At 44.3% G+C, this 21,073-nt stretch overlaps 1 protein-coding gene across 2 annotated transcripts in view; it reads right to left on the bottom strand.

The window, feature by feature from the left end:
* TET1 (tet methylcytosine dioxygenase 1) overlaps positions 1–21,073 on the bottom strand; it is a 142,080-nt gene that overhangs the window by 108,513 nt on the left and 12,494 nt on the right. For both annotated transcript variants that reach the window (XM_009214801.4, XM_003903859.4), the window contains exon 2: positions 18,982–21,017. In XM_009214801.4, the coding sequence (XP_009213065.1) occupies positions 18,982–20,895 (1,914 nt within the window). In that variant the 5' untranslated portion in view covers positions 20,896–21,017. The remainder of the gene's footprint in view (positions 1–18,981; positions 21,018–21,073) is intronic.

The following is a 21,073-nucleotide window of genomic DNA, read 5'->3' as shown; positions in this document are numbered from 1 at the left end:
CCTCGGCCCCCCAAAGTGCTTGGATAACAGGCGTGAGCCACCGCGCCTGGCCTTTATGTAGGCTGTTTTTGTTGAGATGAGACCAGTTATTCAGAAAGGGTTTACATCTTTAGTTTCTAAACTCATTTACTCTAGTTTCAAACAATTTATGGAGAAGCAAGATTTTGACTGCCGACAAATGAGTTACTCTCTCAGCTGGATGACCCTGTACTGCACAGATGCTTCTGATGCTGGAAGTAGGGGATGCTCTTACTTTGTTCATTCCAGAAATAGAATACAGGACACCAGCTATGTTCAAGGGCACTGCTTAATGGCTGTCGTTCTTACTGAATAGCACTTTTCCATGGAACATAACTCAGACAGAAAAAAGAGAGGAACCAAAAAATAAAAAGACCTATCATTGAACTCATAATATTTACAACAGTAGAACTCATAATATCTACAATTAACTTTCCAAAGTCTGCATGATTTTCCTGATATCCAAATAGTCAATGACACATTAGCTCTTTTTGTTTAAAATGCATAAATGGGATGCAGTGGCTCATGCCTGTAATCCCAGCACTTTGGGAGACCAAGGCAGGTGGATCACCTGAGGTCGGGAGTTTGAGACCAGCCTGACCAACATGGAGAAACCCCATCTCTACTAAAAATACAAAATTGGCTGAAGGTGGTGGTGCATGCTTGTAATCCCAGCTACTTGGGAGGCTGAGGCAGGAGAATCACTTGAACCTGGGAGGCGGAGGTTGCAGTGAGCTGAGGTCATGCCATTGCATTCCAATCTGGGAAAGAAGAGCAAAACTCTGTCTCAAAAAAAATTTTTTTAAAAAGAAAGAAAATAACTTTATATTTTTTTAAATTATTTATTTATTTAGAAGCAGGGCCTTGCTCTGTCCCCCAGGGTGGTGTACACCAGTGCAGTCATGGCTCAAGGCAGACATGTAGTGAACTCCTGGGCTCAAGTGATCCTTCCGCCTCAGACTCCAATTCTCTTTATGTTTTGTAGAGACAGGGTCTCAATATGTTGCCCAGGCTGGTCTCAAACTCCTGGCCTCAAGTGATCATCCCACCTTGGCCTCTCAAAGTGCTAGGATCTTATACAAGATGAGTATATCCTTGGGGAGATCCAAATCCCAGTGACGGGACCATGAGTAAGTCAACCTCCAGTAGACTCAGTGAGGGGAAATGCTAACATTACAGCTATATGCAATATTGGATATGGAAAGCATGTAGTAGCTGGGCGTGGTGTCTCATGCCTGTAATCCCAACAATTTGGGAAGCCAAGGCAGGAGGATTGCTTGAGCCCAGGAGTTTGAGGCCAGCCTGGGCAACATAGTGAGACCCATCTCTAAAAAGCAAAAACAAACAAACAAAAACACTAGCCGGGCATGTTGGTACATGCCTCTGGTCCCAGTTACTCAGGAGACTGAGATGGGAGAATCACTTGAGTCTGGGAGGTGGAGGCTGCAGTGAGCCATGATCACACCACTGCACTCCAGACTGGGGAACAGAGCAAGACCCTGTCACTCACACACACACACAAAAGAAAAGCATGTGTATGGCACTTGACTCTCAGTCTGTGCAACTGCAGCTATGGAGAACTATGGCTGTAACTAATTAAGAAAACGATGTACACGTAAACCATACAATGAGCAGTTAAAATTCATTTAATATAAAAATTGGAAGGCTGGGCATGGTGGCTCACACCTGTAATCTCAGCACTTTAGAAAGCCAAGGCAGGCAGAAGGCTTGAGGCCAGGAGTACGAGACCAGCCTGGCCAACACAGTGAAGCCCCATTTCTGCTAAAAATACAAAAAATTAGTGAGCATGGTGGTGCATGCTTGTAGTTCCAGCTACTTGGGAGGTAGAGGCATGAGAATTGCTTGAATTCGGGAGGCAGAGGTTGTAGTAAGCCGAGATGTCATTACTGTATTCCAGCCTGGGTGACAGAGTGAGACACTGTCTCCAAAAAAAAAAAAAAAAATGGAGATATTAACATTAAATATTACAGCATTTTGGGGCACTGGAACCTCTTCCAGATAAATAGAGTACTAAGGCTGGGCTAGGTGGCTCACTCCTGTAAGCCCAGCACTTTGGGAGGCCGAGGCAGGTAGATCACTTGAACCCAGGAGTTCAAGACCATCCTGGGCAACATGGTGAAACCCCATCTCTTCTTATAAATTTCTTTTTAAAGTATATATATACACGCATATAGATATATACATCTAAGTATTAAACAAGTTTGCTGCTAGTGTCGGGATAGGCTAGCTCCATGCTAATTGCATCATAATATAACCTTACACTTACTAAGTTAAAGAGAATAAGAAACTTTCACTTCTACAGATAATGAAATTGATAATTTGGGAGAAACCTCCTGCTGAAGACAATTAGAAAAGTTGGAAAGGTCCGGGTGCGGTGGCTCAAGCCTGTAATCCCAGCACTTTGGGAGGCCGAGACGGGCGGATCACGAGGTCAGGAGATCGAGACCATCCTGGCTAACACGGTGAAACCCTGTCTCTACTAAAAAATACAAAAAAACTAGCCGGGCGCGGTGGCCGGCGCCTGTAGTCCCAGCTACTCGGGAGGCTGAGGCAGGAGAATGGCGTAAACCTGGGAGGCGGAGCTTGCAGTGAGCTGAGATCTGGCCACTGCACTCCACCCTGGAGACTCCGTCTCGAAAAAAAAAAAAAAAAGAAAAGTTGGATAGAACACAAAGTCATCTTCTTGAAGGAATTGGAGAGTGAATCATTACCATGATAGTGAAGAATTACCAGACCATGATTCAGAGGGAAATGAGGTCCAGGGAGTGTAAAAACCTTTTTTTTTTTTTTTTTTTTTTTTGGAGACAGGGTCTTCTGCCCAGGTTGCTGTGCAGTGGTGCAATCATAGCCTACTGCAGTCTCCATCTCCTCAGCTCAAGCAATCCTCTCACCTCAGCGTCCCTACTAGCTGGGACTACAGACACTCACCACCATGTCCAGCTAGTTTGTATATTTTTTGTAGAGATGAGGGTCTCAGTTTGTTACCTGGGCTTGTCTCAAACACCAGGGCTCAAGAGATCCTCCTCTCTCAGCCTCCCAAAGTGCCGGGATTACACGTGTGAGCCACCACACCCGACCTATATATACACAATTTTTTTTTTTTGAGACAGGGTTTCACTAAAAGTATTTTAAGTAAAATTAAAAATGGAGAGAAAGAGTTAAACACAGTTAAAGGAACACCTTAATATTAAAATACAGCAGCAGTAGAATTGACAAACTCAAAGAGTTTAAGTATTTAAATCATGTTAACATTTTTGGGTTTTTTTTTGTGAAATGAACCTATAAGATGCTAACATCTCTCCAAATTTAACAAGTCTAAAATATGACAGCAATAACCTCAGCATGACTTATTCCTTAACCAGTCCACCTCTCAGTCTCACTACTCTCCATCCTCTGGGCCCTTCACATTTTCCTCATTGCTTTAGCTCAGAGATATGGTAACTAAAATGAACACATACCGTTCAACCCAGGGATTCTAATCCCAGATCAACTATGTTCTTAGCAAGTTACCTGACCTCTCTAAGCCTCAGAGTCTTACTTTATAAATTAAAGCAGAATGTATATTTCATAGGATTGTTGTAAGATTGTATGAGACAATGAGCATGTGTTTTCTTAATGCTATACTGCTCACTTAATAAATACTGAATAAGGCTGGGCATGGTGGTGCACACCTGTAATCCCTGCACTTTGTGAGTCTGAAGTGGGTAGATTGCTTGAGTTCAGGGTAACACGATAAAACTCCATGTCTATTTCTACATATAAAAAATAAATAAAAGCTGAGCACAGCGGCTGACGCCTCTAATCTCAGCACTTGGGAGACCTAGGCGGGTGAATCACTTGAGGTCAGGAGTTCAAGACCAGTCTGACCAACATGGTGAAACCCCATCTCTACTAAATATATAAAAATCAGCCAGGCGCGTAATGGTACGCACCTATACTCCCAGCTACTTGGGAGGCTGAGGTACGAGAATCTCTTGTACCTGGGAGGCGGAGGTTGCGCCACTGCACTCCAGCCTGAGTGATAGAGTGAGACTGTCTCAAAAAACAAAACAAAACCAACAAGATGTGTTTCTATTTCCCATTCTGCATAATGAGAACCCGAATGCTTATACCTCATGGGTTAGGGTTACTGTCAGCAATGAATACAGTAATGGAAAGTCTTATCACTGTGTCTGGCCCTCAAAAAAATGTCAGTTTCCTTCCACCTTCCTTTCCTTTGCCGGTTTCCTGTGTGTGTTTCAAGCAGTTTCAATTTTGTTAAAATTGCGTGTAGCTAATTAGTAATGAAGTAATGTGAATTAGTAATGTACCTAATTAATAATAAAGGTTATTGGTTCTTTAAAAAGGAAGAAAAAAAGGTAGAACACTATTTTGATTTTCGTGTTTTATTAGTCTGTTTGTTTTACCAACTCATAATGCAGTATCAGGGTCTCTAGAAAATGGGAAATAAGGAAAGCAACTTAACTTCTATGTTGCCCAGTAGACAAATCTCTCTGCAATTCTGTAATAACTCCTGTACAAATTACTTACTCCTCTAAGGATAGAAGAAACCAACAGACACCCGCTTTTTTCTCTAAATCTAACCTATATCCACTCCATCCAAAATTCCATGGCTTGGATCAACTCTGGCCTTCCACTGTCTTGTCCTCCCACTTCCTCCTCCCTTGATCCTACTTTTACAGAAAACTCACCACAATATGGTGTTGCGTATGAAATATGATATGAAAATGAGCTGTATAGTGTAACTGTCTAGAACACAGTAGAAACACCAAAACCCTCTTATTATACAAGCACAAGAAAATAACTGTGGCATAGTCATCTCGCTGGAAACCACAACTATAACTCTGCATCACATGGGAACAGTGAAACCAATTCATTCATAAAGTATCTTAATCCTCCAGCAGAAAAATGCTTTTGCAGATACTGAGAAATGGTACATAAGGAATACTTAGGAAGACTTAATTACTTTCCTCTACATAACATGAATAAAATGGCAAGATGGAAAACAGGTGAAAGTAATGAAATAAATACAAAAATATCTTCAAACATATGTAATACTCACCACTTTTAAGCACCTATTGTATAGCAGACGCACTGCAAGACACTTTACAGACATCATCTCTGCTCCTCATGGCATCTCTGCTTTGCAATATGACTATCACAATGTTACAAGTAGGTCCACTCTCACACTGATTACCATATAGGAAATAACTAAATTCTTAGCAAACTGTTTTCTCCTTAATCATAGAAACAATATTCAATTGCATTCCTTCAAATCCGTTAAAAAACTGATGTGAGGCTGGGCACGGTGCCTCATGCCTGTAATACCAGCACCTTGGAAAGCTGGAGGAAAGATCACTTGAGGCCAGGAGTTCAAGACCAGCCTGGGCAACATAGTGAGATCACATCTCTACAAAAAAATTAAAACAAAAACAAAAACAAAAAACGTTAGCTGGCTGGGCGCAATGGCACATGCCTGTAATCTCAGCAACTTGGGATGCCTAGGCGAGCAGATCACCTGAGGTCTGGCGTTTGAAACCAGCCTGACCAATATGGTGAAACCCTGTCTCTGCTAAAAATACAAAAATTAGCTGGGAGTGGTGTTTGGCACCTGTAATCCCAGCTACCAGGGAGGCTGAGGCAGGAGAATCGCTTAACCCCGGGAGGGACTAATTGCAGCGAGCCGAGATTGCACCACTGCACTCCAGCCTAGGCAACAGAGCAAAACTCCTTCTCAAAACGCAAAAACATAAGCCAGGCATAGTGGCACACAGGCATAGTCCTAGCTAGTTAGGAGGCTGAGGCGGAAGGATCCCTTGAGCCCAGAGGTTCAAGGTTACAGTGGGCTATGATCACCACTGTAGCCTAGCCTAGGGACAGAGCAACTCTATCTCAAAAACGTATTTTTTGTTTGTTTGTTTGTTTTTTGAGATGGAGTCTGTGTCGCCAGGGTGGAGTACAGTGGCGCGATCTCAGCTCACTGCGACCTCGGCCTCCCGGGTTCACGCCATTCTCCTGCCTTAGCCTCCCGAGTAGCTGGGACTACAGGCGTCCGCCACCATGCCTGGCTAATTTTTGTACTTTTAATAGAGACGGGGTTTCACCACGTTGGCCAGGATGGTCTCGATCTCTTGACCTTGTGATCACCCACCTCGGCCTCCCAAAGTGCTGAGATTACAGGCGTGAGCCACTGTGCCCGGCCCAAAAAAAATTTTTAAGTGGTCTGATTCTTTCATTTCTTTTTATTTCAGGGAGTGGACATACAATTTACTTTCTCTGAAATCTAATACAAGCTATGGGTAATCTCACCATAAAAAATGCATATAAAGGCAATATGCTGCATATAATTCTGAGGGGGTGGGATCACAGACCATTGAAGCCTATCCAGAGTAAGAACCTCTGATGTAGAAGTTGCCGTTTTATGATTTCTAAATCATATGAAAGAATGATGTTGGAATCGGCCGGGCGCGGTGGCTCAAGCCTGTAATCCCAGCACTTTGGGAGGCCGAGACGGGCGGATCACGAGGTCAGGAGATCGAGACCATCCTGGCTAACACAATGAAACCCCGTCTCTACTAAAAAATACAAAAAACTAGCCGGGCGAGGTGGCGGGCGCCTGTAGTCCCAGCTACTCGGGAGGCTGAGGCAGTGCAGAATGGCCGGATCCTCGGAGGCTCAGCTTGCACTCCAGCCTGGGTGACAGAGCGAGACTCGGCCTCAAAAAAAACAAAAACAAAAACAAAAACAAAAACAAAACAAAAAAAAGAATGATGTTGGAATCATTTAAACTAGGATCAAATTCGCCTAGAAATACTTGGCCATGGGCCGGGCGCGGTGGCTCAAGCCTGTAATCCCAGCACTTTGGGAGGCCGAGACGGGCGGATCACGAGGTCAGGAGATCGAGACCATCTTGGCTAACACGGTGAAACCCCGTCTCTACTAAAAAAAAAATACAAAAAAAATTAGCCAGGCGAGGTGGCGGGCGCCTCTAGTCCCAGCTACTTGGGAGGCTGAGGCAGGAGAATGGCGTGAACCCGGGAGGCGGGGCTTGCAGTGAGCTGAGATCCGGCCACTGCACTCCAGCCTGGGCAACAGAGCCAGACTCCGTCTCAAAAAAAAAAAAAAAGAAATACTTGGCCAGGCACAGTGGCTCACACCTATAATCCCAGCACGCTGAGAAGCTGAGGCAGGCGGATCACCTGACGTCAGGAGGTCAGGACCACCCTGGTCAACATGGTGAAATCACATCTCTATTGAAAACACAAGACCTGATGTAGCGCCTCACTCCTGTAATCCCAGCACTTCGGGAGGCCAAGATGAGAGGATCACCTGAGGTCAGGGGTTCAAGACCAGCCTGACCAACATGAAGAAACCCTGTCTCTACTAAAAACATAAAATTAGCCTGGCATGGTGATGCATGCCTTTAGTCCCAGCTACTCGGGAGGCTGAGGCAGGAGAATCGCTTGAACCCGGGAGGCAGAGGATTCAGTGAGCCAAGATCGCGCCATTGCATTCAAGACTGGGCAACAATAGCAAAACTCCGACTCAAACAAAACAAAACAAAACAAAAACACAAAATAATAAGCTGGGCGTGGTGGCAGACGCCTGTAGTCCCAGCTACTACGGAAGCTGAGGCAGGAAAATTGCTTGAACCCGGGAGGCAAAGGTTGCAGTGAGCTTAGATCTCACCACTGCACCCCAGCCTGATCAACAGGGCGAGATTTTGCCTCAAAAAAAAAAAAAAAAAAAAAAGATAAGAGGGATATGTGTAGAATAAACTCATATAGTGTTGTTTTGGTGTACTAGCTGCTATAGTATACTACATATGGAATAAAATGTGTGGTTTACAGTATACTTTTTTTGTTTTTTCCCTGAGACGGAGTCTCACTTTGTCACCCAGGCTGGAGTGCAGAGGCGCGATCTCAGCTCACTGCAACCTTCACCTCTCGGGTTCAAGCAATTCTCCTGCCTCAGCCTCCGGAGAATCTGGGATTACAGGCGCATGCCACCACACCTGGCTAATTTTTGTATTTTTAGTAGAGACGGGGTTTCACCATGTTGGCCAGGCTGGTCTCAAACTCCTGGCTTCAAGTGATTCGCCAGCCTTGGACTCCCAAAGTGTTGGGATTACAGGTGTGAGCCACTGCACCCGGCCTGCTTTCTTTCTTTCTTTCTTTCTTTTTTTTTTTAAACAAACATCGTCATATGAAAAATAGGCTGACTCATGTATTTGTAAGATTTTATTCACTCATGGCCGGGCGCGGGAGCTCACGCCTGTAATCCCAGCACTTTGGGAGGCTGAGGCGGGTGGATCACCTGAGGTCAGGAGTTCACGACCAGCCTGGCCAACATGGTGAAACCCTGTCTCTACTAAAAATAAAAAAAAATTAGCTGGGCATCGTGGGGTGTGCCTATAATCCCAGCTACTTGGGAGGCTGAGAGAAGAGAATTGCTTGAACCTGGGAGGCAGAGGTTGCAGTGAGCCAAGATCTCGCCACTGCATTCTAGCCTGGGCGACAGAGCAAGACTCTGTCTCAAAAAAATTTTACAGGCCGGGCGCGGTGGCTCAAGCCTGTAATCCCAGCACTTTGGGAGGCCGAGATGGGCGGATCACGAGGTCAGGAGATCGAGACCATCCTGACTAACATGGTGAAACCCCGTCTCTACTAAAAAATACAAAAATTTAGCCATGCGAGGTGGTGGGCGCCTGTAGTCCTAGCTACTCGGGAGGCTGAGGCAGGAGAATGGCATAAACCCGGGAGGCGGGGCTTGCAGCGAGCTGAGATCTGGCCACTGCACTCCAGCCTGGGCGACAGAGCGAGACTCCGTCTCAAAAAAAAAAAAAAAAAAAAAATTTTACAAAGAGGCTGGGTGCGGTGGCTCACACCTGTAATCCCTGCACTTTGGGAGGCTGAGGCGGGCGGATCACGAGGCCAGGAGATCAAGATCATCCTGGCTAACACGGTGAAACCCCGTTTCTACTAAAAATACAAAAAATTAGCGGGTGCGGTGGCGGGCGCCTGTAGTCCCAGCTACTCGGGAGGCTGAGGCAGGAGAATGGCGTGAACCCACGAAACGGAGCTTGCAGTGAGCCGAGATCGCGCCACTGCACTCCAGCCTGGGCGACAGAGTGAGACTGCCTCAAAAAAAAAAAAAGATGTTATGCACTCACTAATTCAATCATTTGTTCGACAAATATTTCTTGAGCACCTGTTATATGCTGCTAGCACCCCCTAAACCCAAGGCTTGGGCTTTGAAAGTTAACATAAGCATGTCTTTTTCTTTTTTTTTTTTTTGGAGACAGAGTCTCTGTCGCCAGACTGGAGTGCAGTGGTTCAATCTCACCTCACTGCAACCTCCACCTCCCGGGTTCAAGCGATTCTCCTGCCTCAGCCTCCTGAGTAGCTGGGACTACAGGTGCACACCACCACACCCAGCTAATTTTTGTATGTTTAGCAGAGACGAGGTTTCACCATGTTAGCCAGGATGGTCTTGACCTCTTGACCTCGTGATCTGCCCGCCTCGGCCTCCCAAAGTGCTGGGATTACAGGTGAGAGCCACCGTGTCCGGCCAGGCATCTCACTTCTAGTGCTCTCTCTGCAGGAGAACATCAGGACCTTCTTTAAAAACAGTGACTTGGTGTTAATGGTGCACAATTAAATCAGTAAAAAGCAAAATTTCTCTTCTGTTGCACTCATAGCAGACATGAAAATCTGATGATAATTAGCCAATGCCTTCTGGATATGTCTTGAGCACTGGGTCTCATTGTCAAGGTAGTGCCCTGAATTGTTTAGATTAGTCTGATTCATTTGGAAGTTGTGTCTTATTTTAGTATGATAATAATACAAAAAGAGATGCTTTCTCCTATCCTTCCTGGTAACATTTGTGCCATTATCCATCATAGTCCCATAATGGCTGGCTACTTGAAAAGTACTTTTGCAGCTTTGATATAGTCAATTCTTGAGATACCACTCTGGAATAAAAAAACCAAAAGGTTGACCAACAAAAAGAGATCTGAATTTAAGCTCTGTAGCAAAATAAACATGTACGATAATAGGGTGCTCAATATTACATCATAGTGTAACTTGGATTATGCTGACACTGGATGAAGATGTTGGGCAGTTTTACAAATTTTTCTTCCTAGAAAAGATAATACATACAAAATGATGGGTAAGATTTGAACTACTGTGACAAAATTTCAGAAATTAACACCCATGGGTCAGAGTCAGGCAACATGCCTTTATATTCACATACTTGGAGGTTATACACGAGTATCTACTAAACAACAAAAGTTTGGTGTTTTTTATTTTTTTTTTCCCGAAGTCCAGTTCTGTGGTGCAGTATGCTACTGAAGTCTCAGTAGTGATACAAAGAGATTCCTTAAAGACATATTTAAGTACATATAACATCTGCCCTCAATTGAAAGAGTTGGTAGCAAAAATTTGTTCCATATGCCATATGTAACATATGCCAAAATGAGATACGGCTGTTTGAAAACTGAGAAAAGCAATGGCCAAGAGAGGCTAGCCCCGCCCCCACTACCACCAAAAGGGATAAAATGATATGAGTGTGTCAAGCAATTCTGAAATGACAGCCCTGGAGCTACACTATCAACACATGGAAAGATCTGCACATAAAATAGTGGATAGTCAGTGGTTCAATTTGTATCATACTAACACTACTTAACTTTTTAGCTCCTGAGACACAGCCCATGCAGGTATTACGATTTTTTTCCAGTGGAATTTGCATTAGTTAAGAGGCTATCGTGGTAATGAATATGGCGCATAAGATGACTTAATAGTGTCATCTAAGCCCAGGTGCGGTGGCTCACCCTGTAATCCCGGCATTTTGCGAGGACAAGGTCGGCGGATCACCTGAGATTAGTTCAAGACCAGCCAGACCAACGAGGAGAAACACTGTCTCTACTAATACAAAATTAGCCAGGCATGGTGGTGCATGCCTGTAATCCCAGCTACTCGGGGTGGTGCATGCCTGTAATCCTAGCTACTCGGGAGGCTGAGGCAGGAGAATTGCTTGAACCCAGGAGGTGGAGGTTGCGGTGACCAAGATCATGCCATTGCACAATAGCTTGGGCAACAAGAGCAAAACTCCATTTCCAAAAATAAAAAAAAAGTGTCATGTAATATGCTGCTATTTGAACTAACCAAGTACACAATAGCCCTTTAATATTTTAGACAAAAAATACACTAACCAGAGTAAATATGAGAGATTATTTCAGTTTGACTAAACTTGCAAACTAATTGTCCAGTCATTCAATGAAAGTTAATTAAATGCATGATACTACACCAAAATTACCTGGCTAGAGATATATAAAGACCCTGTCTTTAGAGATACAGTCTACAACTTTAGATTGCTTTCCCTTTTTTTTTTTTTTTGAGACAGAGTTTCTGTCACCCAGGCTGTAGTATGATCTCAGCTCACTACAACCTCCACCTCCTGAGCTCAAGCTATCCTCCTGCCTCAGCCTCCTGAGAAGCTGGGACTATAGGCACATGCCACAATGCACAGCTAATATTTTTGTATTTTTTTTGGAGAAACAGGGTTTCACCGTGTTGCCTGGGCTGGTCTCCAATGCCAGGGCTCAAGTGATCTGCCTGCCTCGGTCTCCTAAAGTGGTGGGATTACAGGCATGCGCCAGTCCCCCATGGCCAATTTTGTTTTCTTTGGCTTTCACACATACTAAAAATTACCTGTGAAAGTGTAGTCTAGCCAAAGCATCTACTCTCTTTATATATATATATATTTTTTTTTGTTTGTTTGTTTGTTTGTTTTTGTTTTTGAGACGGAGTCTTGCTCTGTGGCCCAGGCTGGAGTGCAGTGGCGCAATCTTGGCTCACTGCAAGCTCCACCTCCCAGGTTCACGCCATTCTCCTGCCTCAGCCTCCTGAGTAGCTGGGACTACAGGTGCCCACCACCACGCCTGGCTAATTTTTTTGTATTTTTAGTAAAGATGGGGTTTCATCGTGTTAGCCAGGATGGTCTCGATCTCCTGACCTTGCGATCTGCCTGCCTCAGCCTCCCAAAGTGCAGGGTTTACAGGCGTGAGCCCCCGTGCCCAGCCCAAAGCAGCTACTCTCTAATGTCTGCGAATAGCTCTACAATCCCCCCTTCCTTTTTTGTAACAATCTCTTACTGTTCAATAAATAGGGTAGTGCATATATTTCAAAATGCTAAATTACAAACGCACAGGAGGAAAACCCCAACTGAAAGCAAATTCCTAGATGACTGAGCGTGACAAAGCTAGCAGTTTTAATTATCTGTAATTCTGAATATCAAGAAGAGTAAGCTGAATTAGGCTTGACAGATGACAATTAAGTTTTTTTCAAGACCAAAAGATACCTCTCAGAAGATTACATAACACGCTGTCATGCAATTAAAGAATGGGAGACTACAATGTAATAATCTATGTTTAGGGGCTAAACATATTTTATTTCTTACAGGCAACCCTCAAACAAGAATAAATTCAGAGAGACTCCTTCAGAATTTTTCTGTATTTTCTGAGACACAGTCTCACTGTCACCAAGGCTAGAGTGCAGTGGAGTGATCACAGCTCACTGCAGCCTCAACCAATCTGCCACCTCAGCCTCTTGAGTAGTTGGGATCACAAGTGTGGGCCACCACCACGCCATATATATATATATATATATATATATATTTTTTTTTTTTTTTTTGAGATGGAATTTCACTTTTGTTGCCCAGGCTGGAGTGCAATGGCACAATCTTGGCTCACCACAACCTCCATCTGCTGGGCTCACGCCATTCTCCTGCCTTAGCCTCCCGAGTTGCTGAGACTACAGGCGTGCCCCACCACACTCGGCTAATTGTTTTTGAATTTTGGGTAGAGATGGGTTTTCACCATGTCGGCCAGGCTGGTCTTGAACTCCTGACCTCAAGTGATTCACCTTCCTTGGCCTCCCGAAGTGCTGGGATTACAGGCGGGAGTCACCATGCCCAGTCTTCTACAAAAGATTTTTAAGCTGGCCAGGCATGTGCCTGTAGTACCAGCTACTGGGAGGCTAAGGTGGGCGAATGACTTGAGCCTGGAGGTCAGGGCTGCAGTGAGCCATGACCATGCCACCTCACTCCGGCCTGGGTGACAGAGCAAGACTCTGTCTCAAAATAAATAAATAAATAAATAAATAAAATTGAATATAATAAAAATGCATTGGTTCATACTGAAAGATAAGATAAAAATAATAAAATAGGCCAGGTGAAAGAGTGAGACTCAGCCGGGTGCAGTGGCTCACGCCTGTAATCCCGGCACTTTGGGAGGCCGAGGCGGGTGGATCACCTGAGAACAGGAGTTTGAGACCAGCCTGACCAGCATGAAGAAACCCCATCTCTATTAAAAATACAAAATTAGCTGGGCTTGGTGGTGTGCGCCTGTAATCCCAGCTGCTAGGTAGGCTGAAGCAAGAGAATCACTTGAACCTGGGAGGCAGAGGATCCAGTGAGCTGAGATCGCACCACTGCACTCCAGCCTGGGCAACAAGAGTGAAACTCAGTCTCAAAAAAAAGAAGGAAAGAGTGAGAGTCTGTCTCAAAAAAAGAAGACAGAGAAAGGAAAAAGGGCATGACTAGGGCCTGGAGACTGAGGCAAGAACGTGCACTGGGGGAATGTATGCAGTCGGATGCTGCTGCAGCAAGTAGAAAGTGAAGATACACGAAGGCAGAAAAGACAGAAGTGAGTTTTGCAAAAATCTTAAAGGTCCTGTATTCCCTGCTAATGAATCTAGGCTTCATCTAATCATTCTAAGGCCCTGAAAGTTTTGCTCTATTTCTTTTGTTTTATTTTGAGTGAAATATATCACATAAACAGAACACTACATGTAGTTAGATCGAAGAATCATGTTTTTCAGAAGGAAAACTTGAACTACCCTAAGGAGAGCTTATTATTCAGCTTCCTGATTTCCCTGGTGGCTAGAATGCTCATGATTATGTTTCCAGTGCATAGCCTAGGAGAAGTGCAATATATACTTGTTGATAATAAAGATAGCACTGAAATTATCCTGTTTAAGAAATAAAGGCCTCACTATAGCAGTGGCCAAGAAAATGGAGAGGTGGTAGTGTTCAGAACTTGTAGAACAAAAGAATTTGGATGGATGAACGAAGGAGGCGAAGATACTGAATATTCTATTTTGGGTGATCATGTGTTAATGGCACTGAACCAAACATGTAATGCAAGAGAAAGAGCAGGTTTGGGAAAGAATAGAACAAATGTGTTCATATCCATTAGAGATACAGTGTTTTTTTACAATGATGTCATTTGGCAATGCTACAAACCAGTAGCTTACAAGGGAGGTCTCTCTACTAGAGATATTGCTAAATGTTACTTTACCAATATCTTTAGTAAACCATCAGTAACTGGCCACATTTTATCTGTTACCACATGTGTGAAGCGACTTGATTGAGTGAAAGACGATTATACATTTCAGTAAGGTAATTATTATTATTTTTTTTTCAGACAGGGTCTTGCTTGCTATGTCACTCAGGCTGGAGTGCAGTGGCACGATCATAGCTCACTGCAACCTGAGCTTCACAGGTTCATGCAATCTTCTCACCTCAGCATCCCGAGTAGCTGGGACCACAGGCATGAGCCACCACGCTTGGCTAATTTTTTCTTTTTTAAAATTTTGGGGGTGGGCGTGATGGCTCATGTCTGTAGTCCCAGCACCCCAATTTAGACCAGAAATCAGCAATTAGCAACACTATTCAAAGCAAAAGCATCCCCTCTGTCCCCCAGGTGTATCCATCACTCAGCATCAAATAAGATCTTTCTCTATTTTGCTCCTAAAAATGTCTTAACGGGCGGCTTTGTCCAAATCCCAGCTAAATGTAAAAATTCTTATCAGGACTCGCTAAAAACTTCAAAATCTGTCCTTGCCATGGTCAGGGCTTTAAAAAAAGAATAAAAATATTATAAAGAATCAAAAATCAGCCAGGCGCAGTAATCACAGCACTTTGAGGCTGAGGCAGGCAGATCACCTGAGTCAGGAGTTCATGACCAGACTGGACAACGTGGTGAAACCTCATCTCTACTAAAAATGCAAAACTTAGCTGGGCATGGTGGCAGGCACCTATAATCCCAGCTACTCGGGAGGCTGAGGCAGGAGAATGGCTTGAACCCGGCAGTTGGAGGTTAAGTGAGCTGAGATCATGCCACTGCACTCCAGCCTGGGCGACAGAGCGAGACTCTTTCTCAAAAATAAATTAATTAAATTACATTAAATTAAATTTTGGTGTAGAGGCGTATGTCGCTATGTTGCCCAGTTTATTTATCTCAAAGTCTTGGGCTCAAGCAGTCCTCTTGCCAGCCACCACTCCCGACATGCCTTGGCCTCTCAAAGTGCTGGGATTACAGGCTCAGTAAGATTTTTGACAAAGTATTTTAGAAACACTTTAAATGCCCATCAATACATGATTTATTAAATGTCTGATCTCTCATTTGCAGTGTCTCAGACAAATAAAAAATCAGCGTTATTTATTTATTTATTGAGACAGGGTCAGGCTCTGTCCCTGAAGCTGGAATGCAGTGGTGCCATCATAGTTCACTGCAGCCTTGAACTCTTGGGCTCAAGCTATCCTCCCACCTCAGCCTCTCATGTAACTGGGAATACAGGTGCATGCCAACATACCCAGCAATGTTTTTTTTGTTTCTTGTTTTTTGAGACAGTGTCTTGCTCTGTCACCCATGCTGGAGTGTAATTGCGCAATCTCGGCTCACTGCAGCGCGCCCCTCCAAGTTCAAGAGATTCTCCTGCCTCAGCCTCCTGAGTAGCTGGGATTACAGGTGTGCATCACCATGCTCTGCTAATTTTTGTATTTTTAGTAGAGATAGGGTTTTACCATGTTGGCCAGGCTGGTCTCAAACTCCTGACCTCAGGTGATCTGCCCACTTTGGCCTCCCAAAGTTCTGGGATTACAGGCGTGAGTCAACGCACCCGGACCACCTATGTGGTTTTTTTTTTTTTTTTTTTTTTTTAATGAGGTCTTGCTGTGTTGCTTATATTGGTCTCAAACTCCTGGCCTCAAGTAATCCTCTCCCCTCAGCCTCTCGAAGTGCTGGGGTTACCGCCGTGAGCCACCATGAGCAGCGAAAGTCAGCATTTTTTTTTTTTTTTGAGATGGAGTCTTGCACTGTCGCCCAGGCTGGAGTGCAGTGGTGCCATCTTGGCTCACTGCAAGCTCCGCTTCCCAGGTTCACGCCATTCTCCTGCCTCAGCCTCCTGAGTAGCTGGGACTACAGACGCCCGCCACCACGCCCGGCTAAGTTTTTGTTAAAAATAGAGACGGAGTTTCACCGTGTTAATCAGGATGGTCTCGATCTCCTGACCTCATGATCCGCCTGCATTGGCCTCCCAAAGTGCTGGGATTACAGGCATGAGCCACTGTACCCAGCCAAAGTTAGCATTTTTAAACTGATAATTTAAGTCAAGAGTGAAATAGAAGGCCAGGAACAGTGGCTCATGCCTGTAATCGCAGCACTTTGGGAGGCTGACGCAGGCAGATCAACTGAGGTCAGGAGTTGGAGACCAGCTTGGCCAACAAGGCAAAACCCTGTCTCCATTAAAAATGCAAAAATTAGCCAGGTATGGTGGTGGGCGCCTGTAATCCCAGCTACGCAGGAGGCTGAAGCAAGAGAGAATCACTTGAACTTGGGAGGCAGAGGTTGCTTGAACTTGGGAGGCAGAGGTTGCTTGAACTTGGGAGCCGAGATTATGACACTGCACTTCAGCCTGGATGACAGAGTGAGACTCTGTCTCAGAAAAGAAAATGAAAACCAAAAAAGAAATAGAAACAGTTTACTGAATTTTAAGTTCACAATCCTTTTTTTTTTTTTTTTTTTTTGAGACAGGGTCTCATTGCTGTCACCCAGGCTAGAATGCAGTGGCACCATCACTGTTCACTGCAGCCTTGACTTCCCAGGCTCAGGCGATCCTCTCACTGCAGCCTCCCAAGTAGTTGGGACTACAGGAACGTGCCATCATCCAGAGCTAGTTTTGTATCTTTAGTAGAGATGAGGTCTTGCCATGTTGCCCAGACTGATTTCGACCTCCTTGGCTTAAGCAGTCCACCTGTCTGAGCCCTCCCAAAGTGCCGGGATTACAGACATGAGCCACCATGCCTGGCCTAAACCTCACAATACGTTTTTTTTTGTTTTTTTTTTTTGAGACAGGGTCTCTCCCTGTTGCCCCTGCTGGAGTGCCGTGGTGCAATCTCCACTCGCTGCAACCTCTGCTTCCCAGGTTCAAGTGATTCTTGTGCCTGAGCCTCCAGAGTAGCTGGGACTACAGGCATGCACCACTACTCCTGGCTAATTTTTATATTGTTAGTAGAGATGGGGTTTCGCCAGGTTGGCCAGGCTGGTCTCGAACTCCTGGCCTCAAGTGATCTGTCCACCTCAGTCTCCCAAAGTTCTGGGATTACGGGTGTGAGCCACCGTGACCAGCCTCACAACATTTTTATTTATTCATTCATTTATTTATTTATTTTTTATTTTTATTTTTTGAGATGGAGTCTCACTCTTGTTGTCCAGGCTGTAGGTCAGTGGTGCGATCATGTCTCACTGAAACCTCCACCTCTTGGGTTCAAGCGATTCTGCTGCCTCAGCCTCCTGAGTAGCTGGGACTACCTGTGTGCACCATTATGCCCGGCTAATTTTGTAGTTTTAGTAGAGATGGGGTTTCACCCCACGTTGGTCTCGAACTCCTGACCTCAAGTGATCTGCCACCTTGGCCTCCCAAAGTCCTGGGATTACAGGTGTAAGCCACCATGCCCGGCCACAATACTTTATTTATTTATTTATTTATTTTTGAGACAGAGTTTCGCTTTTGTGGCCTAGGCTGGAATCTTGGCTCACTGTAACCTCTGCCTCCTGGGTTCAACTGATTTTCCTGCCTCAGCCTCCAGAGTAGCTGGGATTGCAGGCAACTGCCACCACACCCAGCTAATTTTTGTATTTTTAGTAGAGATGGGGTTTCACCATGTCGGCCAGGCTGGTCCCAAACTCCTGACTTCAAGTGATCTGCCCGCCTTGGCCTTTCAAAGTGTTGGGATTACAGGCATGAGCTACCACACCAGGCCTACAATACTTCTAAGTCCATCTATTCTACTATACCTGCATTCATAATAGACATAATAAACATAACTTTAATGTGTAATCTAAAAATTATAAAACATCATATTTGACAGGTGTTTCAAAAGGCCGAAAAAGTAATATTGAGTTTTAACCAAGCTCCCTAAAAGTTTTTAAATAAATTCTAAATCAACAGATCCTTTAACTACCTTAGGTTCATTAACTATAATAAGAACTAATGTTTGTATATTACTTGAGTTTACAAGCCATTTTCCTTTAATCCCAACAACCCTATGAGGTTAGTAGAGCAGGTAGAAATCACTCACCAAAAGTTGAGACAAAAGCTGTATTATTGCTATATCTCCAAAGCAAAGTTTCAAGATTAGGGATGCAACTGTATTCTTTGAAAAGGAAAGATGTTTAATTCCTCTGGTTTTTCAGGCTGCTATGGAGTTAATGAATTTGTTCCACTCTTAATTTTTAAATCTGTGACTGCCAAAAAAGACACACAACTAGCCAAAAGAGGCATAGGGGAAATCTTTGCAAAACCACATTTCATACAATTTCTCTACATTTCCATCAAATCCTGTAATGAGAAAAAAATGTATGTTCTAGTTTTCTGGGACAAATTCTAAAAATAAGCTAGCTAAGGCATCACTGCATAAGACATACTTCAGGTAGGTCCAGGAATTCTTGTATGGATAACTTAAAGTAACATTGTACCAAAGTAAAAATACCTAATAGTGAAACAATTCACTATTACACAGAGACACTAGAGGTGTCTCTGCATATAGATCACTATACCAAGTATCAGCTGTCTCCCCGCCCTTTGACTGTCTGCTTACCTCCAGAGGCACAAGGACAGATGGTTTCTTTTTCAGCTCCTCACATTTTCTTTTCTTACAGATCTGATGGCTGTTCTTTCTGTTCTTGCAGTAAGTACATTCACCACAGTTGGTCTTCTGCTGGCAGGGTTCGCAGACCCCACATCGCTTTCTTTTCTTCTTTTCCAAAGTGGGTAGCAAAGTGGTATAGGAAGAAGAGGAGGTACTGACCATTGGCACTGGTATAGTCACCACTGTGGTGTTGACAACATGAACTGTGCTGGTTACACTGACCTGGGAGCTCCCTCTGTCTGATTTGCTGGGACCAGCCTGAGAGAGTTGGGCCATACCCAGTGAAGCATGGAAGAGTCCTCTCTCCGGGGCTAATGGGAACCCCTGAGTGTTAGCTGGCAGGAAGCTTATATGAACCTGCTTCTCATTTTCTACATTGCTTATAGCCATTACTGGAGGTAATGAATTTTTCTCTGAGATTGATGATGATTGAGGAGTGTGTCCTGAGCCCAAAGGCAAAATCTGTATAGCACCCTGGACTGCAAGTCCATATGAGACAGCGCCTTGGGGCTCAGGCCATTTGGAAGGAGCATTAAAGGTAGCAACTGGATTTGGAGAAACAGGAAGGAAGACAGGCAAGTCTGGGACAACACTCCCACTCATACCAAGAGTTTCCTGTTGGTCTAAAATAGTACCAAAGACCTCTCCTTGGACTGGAATAGCACCACGAATCTCTGGTAGATCTGGGGTCTCACGCAGGGCCTCACCATGAACTGGGTCAGCACCGGGAAGTTCCCATTGATGTGGGATAGCACCAAAGGCCTGTCCTAGGAAAGAGGTGGTATCAGAAACTTCCTGTTGATTTGCAGTAGCTTTGAAGGCCTCTTGATGATCTGGTTTAGCACCAAGGGTTGCTTGTTTTGAGCCTGCCAAGAGGAATTTTATTACAGAGGTAGGAGACGTAGACCCACCAAGAGCCAAGCAGTTTCTAAGGTTCAATTCAGGTATAACCTTATTAAGACTGGAGGTGGGGTAGCAATTATGTTCACTTTTAATGGGATCCAGGTAAGAATCAGATAACTTAAGAGATTCTACTCGTGAACCCAACTCTTCTAACTGAATGCTGGGGTTTCCTTGAGAGGTAACTTTGGGGGTTGCTCTTTGGGGAAAAGGAGCACACACTGTGTCCTGAGCAAACATTTTTGGGGAACCACTGGTATCATTAAATGTCTCTTCAGAGAATAGTCCTTCATCACAGCATGTCCCTTCCAGTGGCCCAGGAAGGATCTCAGCTGCAGGGCCACTGTGGGTAGGGATATTGATTTTGGAATCCTCAACTCTTTGGGACCAAGACTGAGTTGTCTCTTGGCTCTTACCTTTAAGTAAAGAGGGATTTTGTATACTGATTAGAGTCTCTATATCAGGAAGGACTTGGGTGTCTTGCGTTGGAACCGAATCATTTTCTGAGTGCTTTACTCCCAAATCAGGGAGTATCTTATAATCACAATCATGTTGCTTTTCTAAACCCTTAGAAAGTGGAACCTTTTTGGATTTGGCTATGACCAGTGGGGGTTGGGAGAGTCGCCTGCTAAGAGAGGTGCTTCGTAGCGCCATTGTAAACCCATTGCAGGTTAAGGACTCTGGGTTCTGAAAAAGAACCTCAGTCCTATCCAAATTCATGCGTGCTGCTCCAGCTCTTGTCAGAAGGCTTCTGACTGGCATGGGTGGTTTAGGTTCTGTTTTTTTCTTAACATCTCTTTCTTGAATTAATTGCTTTAATTTTCCAGGGCTTAAAGTCTTGACTGATGCCACATTTTTGTTGGCTCCCTTGGTTGTCTTTCGTAGTTGGCTGTTTTTCTTTTTTTTGTTTACATCTTCCTTCCTGACTAATCTGGAAGGCCTTGCATGGCGGGATCGAGACATAGCTACAGAGTAGGAAAAAATGAAAGGGCACAGGAAACAGAGTCATTGGTCCTTTGGAAAGTCTCACTTCTGAGGAGAATCTGGATGCACTGCTCTTGAGCTCAGTCACACAAGGTTTTGGTCTGAAATAACAACAGAAAACACTGAAGTGAGTCTTTTTCCTATGCATTTCCCTATT

Source organism: Papio anubis, chromosome 11 (genome assembly GCF_008728515.1).
Source record: "Papio anubis isolate 15944 chromosome 11, Panubis1.0, whole genome shotgun sequence".
NCBI lineage: Eukaryota > Metazoa > Chordata > Mammalia > Primates > Cercopithecidae > Papio > Papio anubis.
Note: the sequence above shows the minus strand (reverse complement) of the source record. Positions and strands in the feature narration are given on the sequence as shown.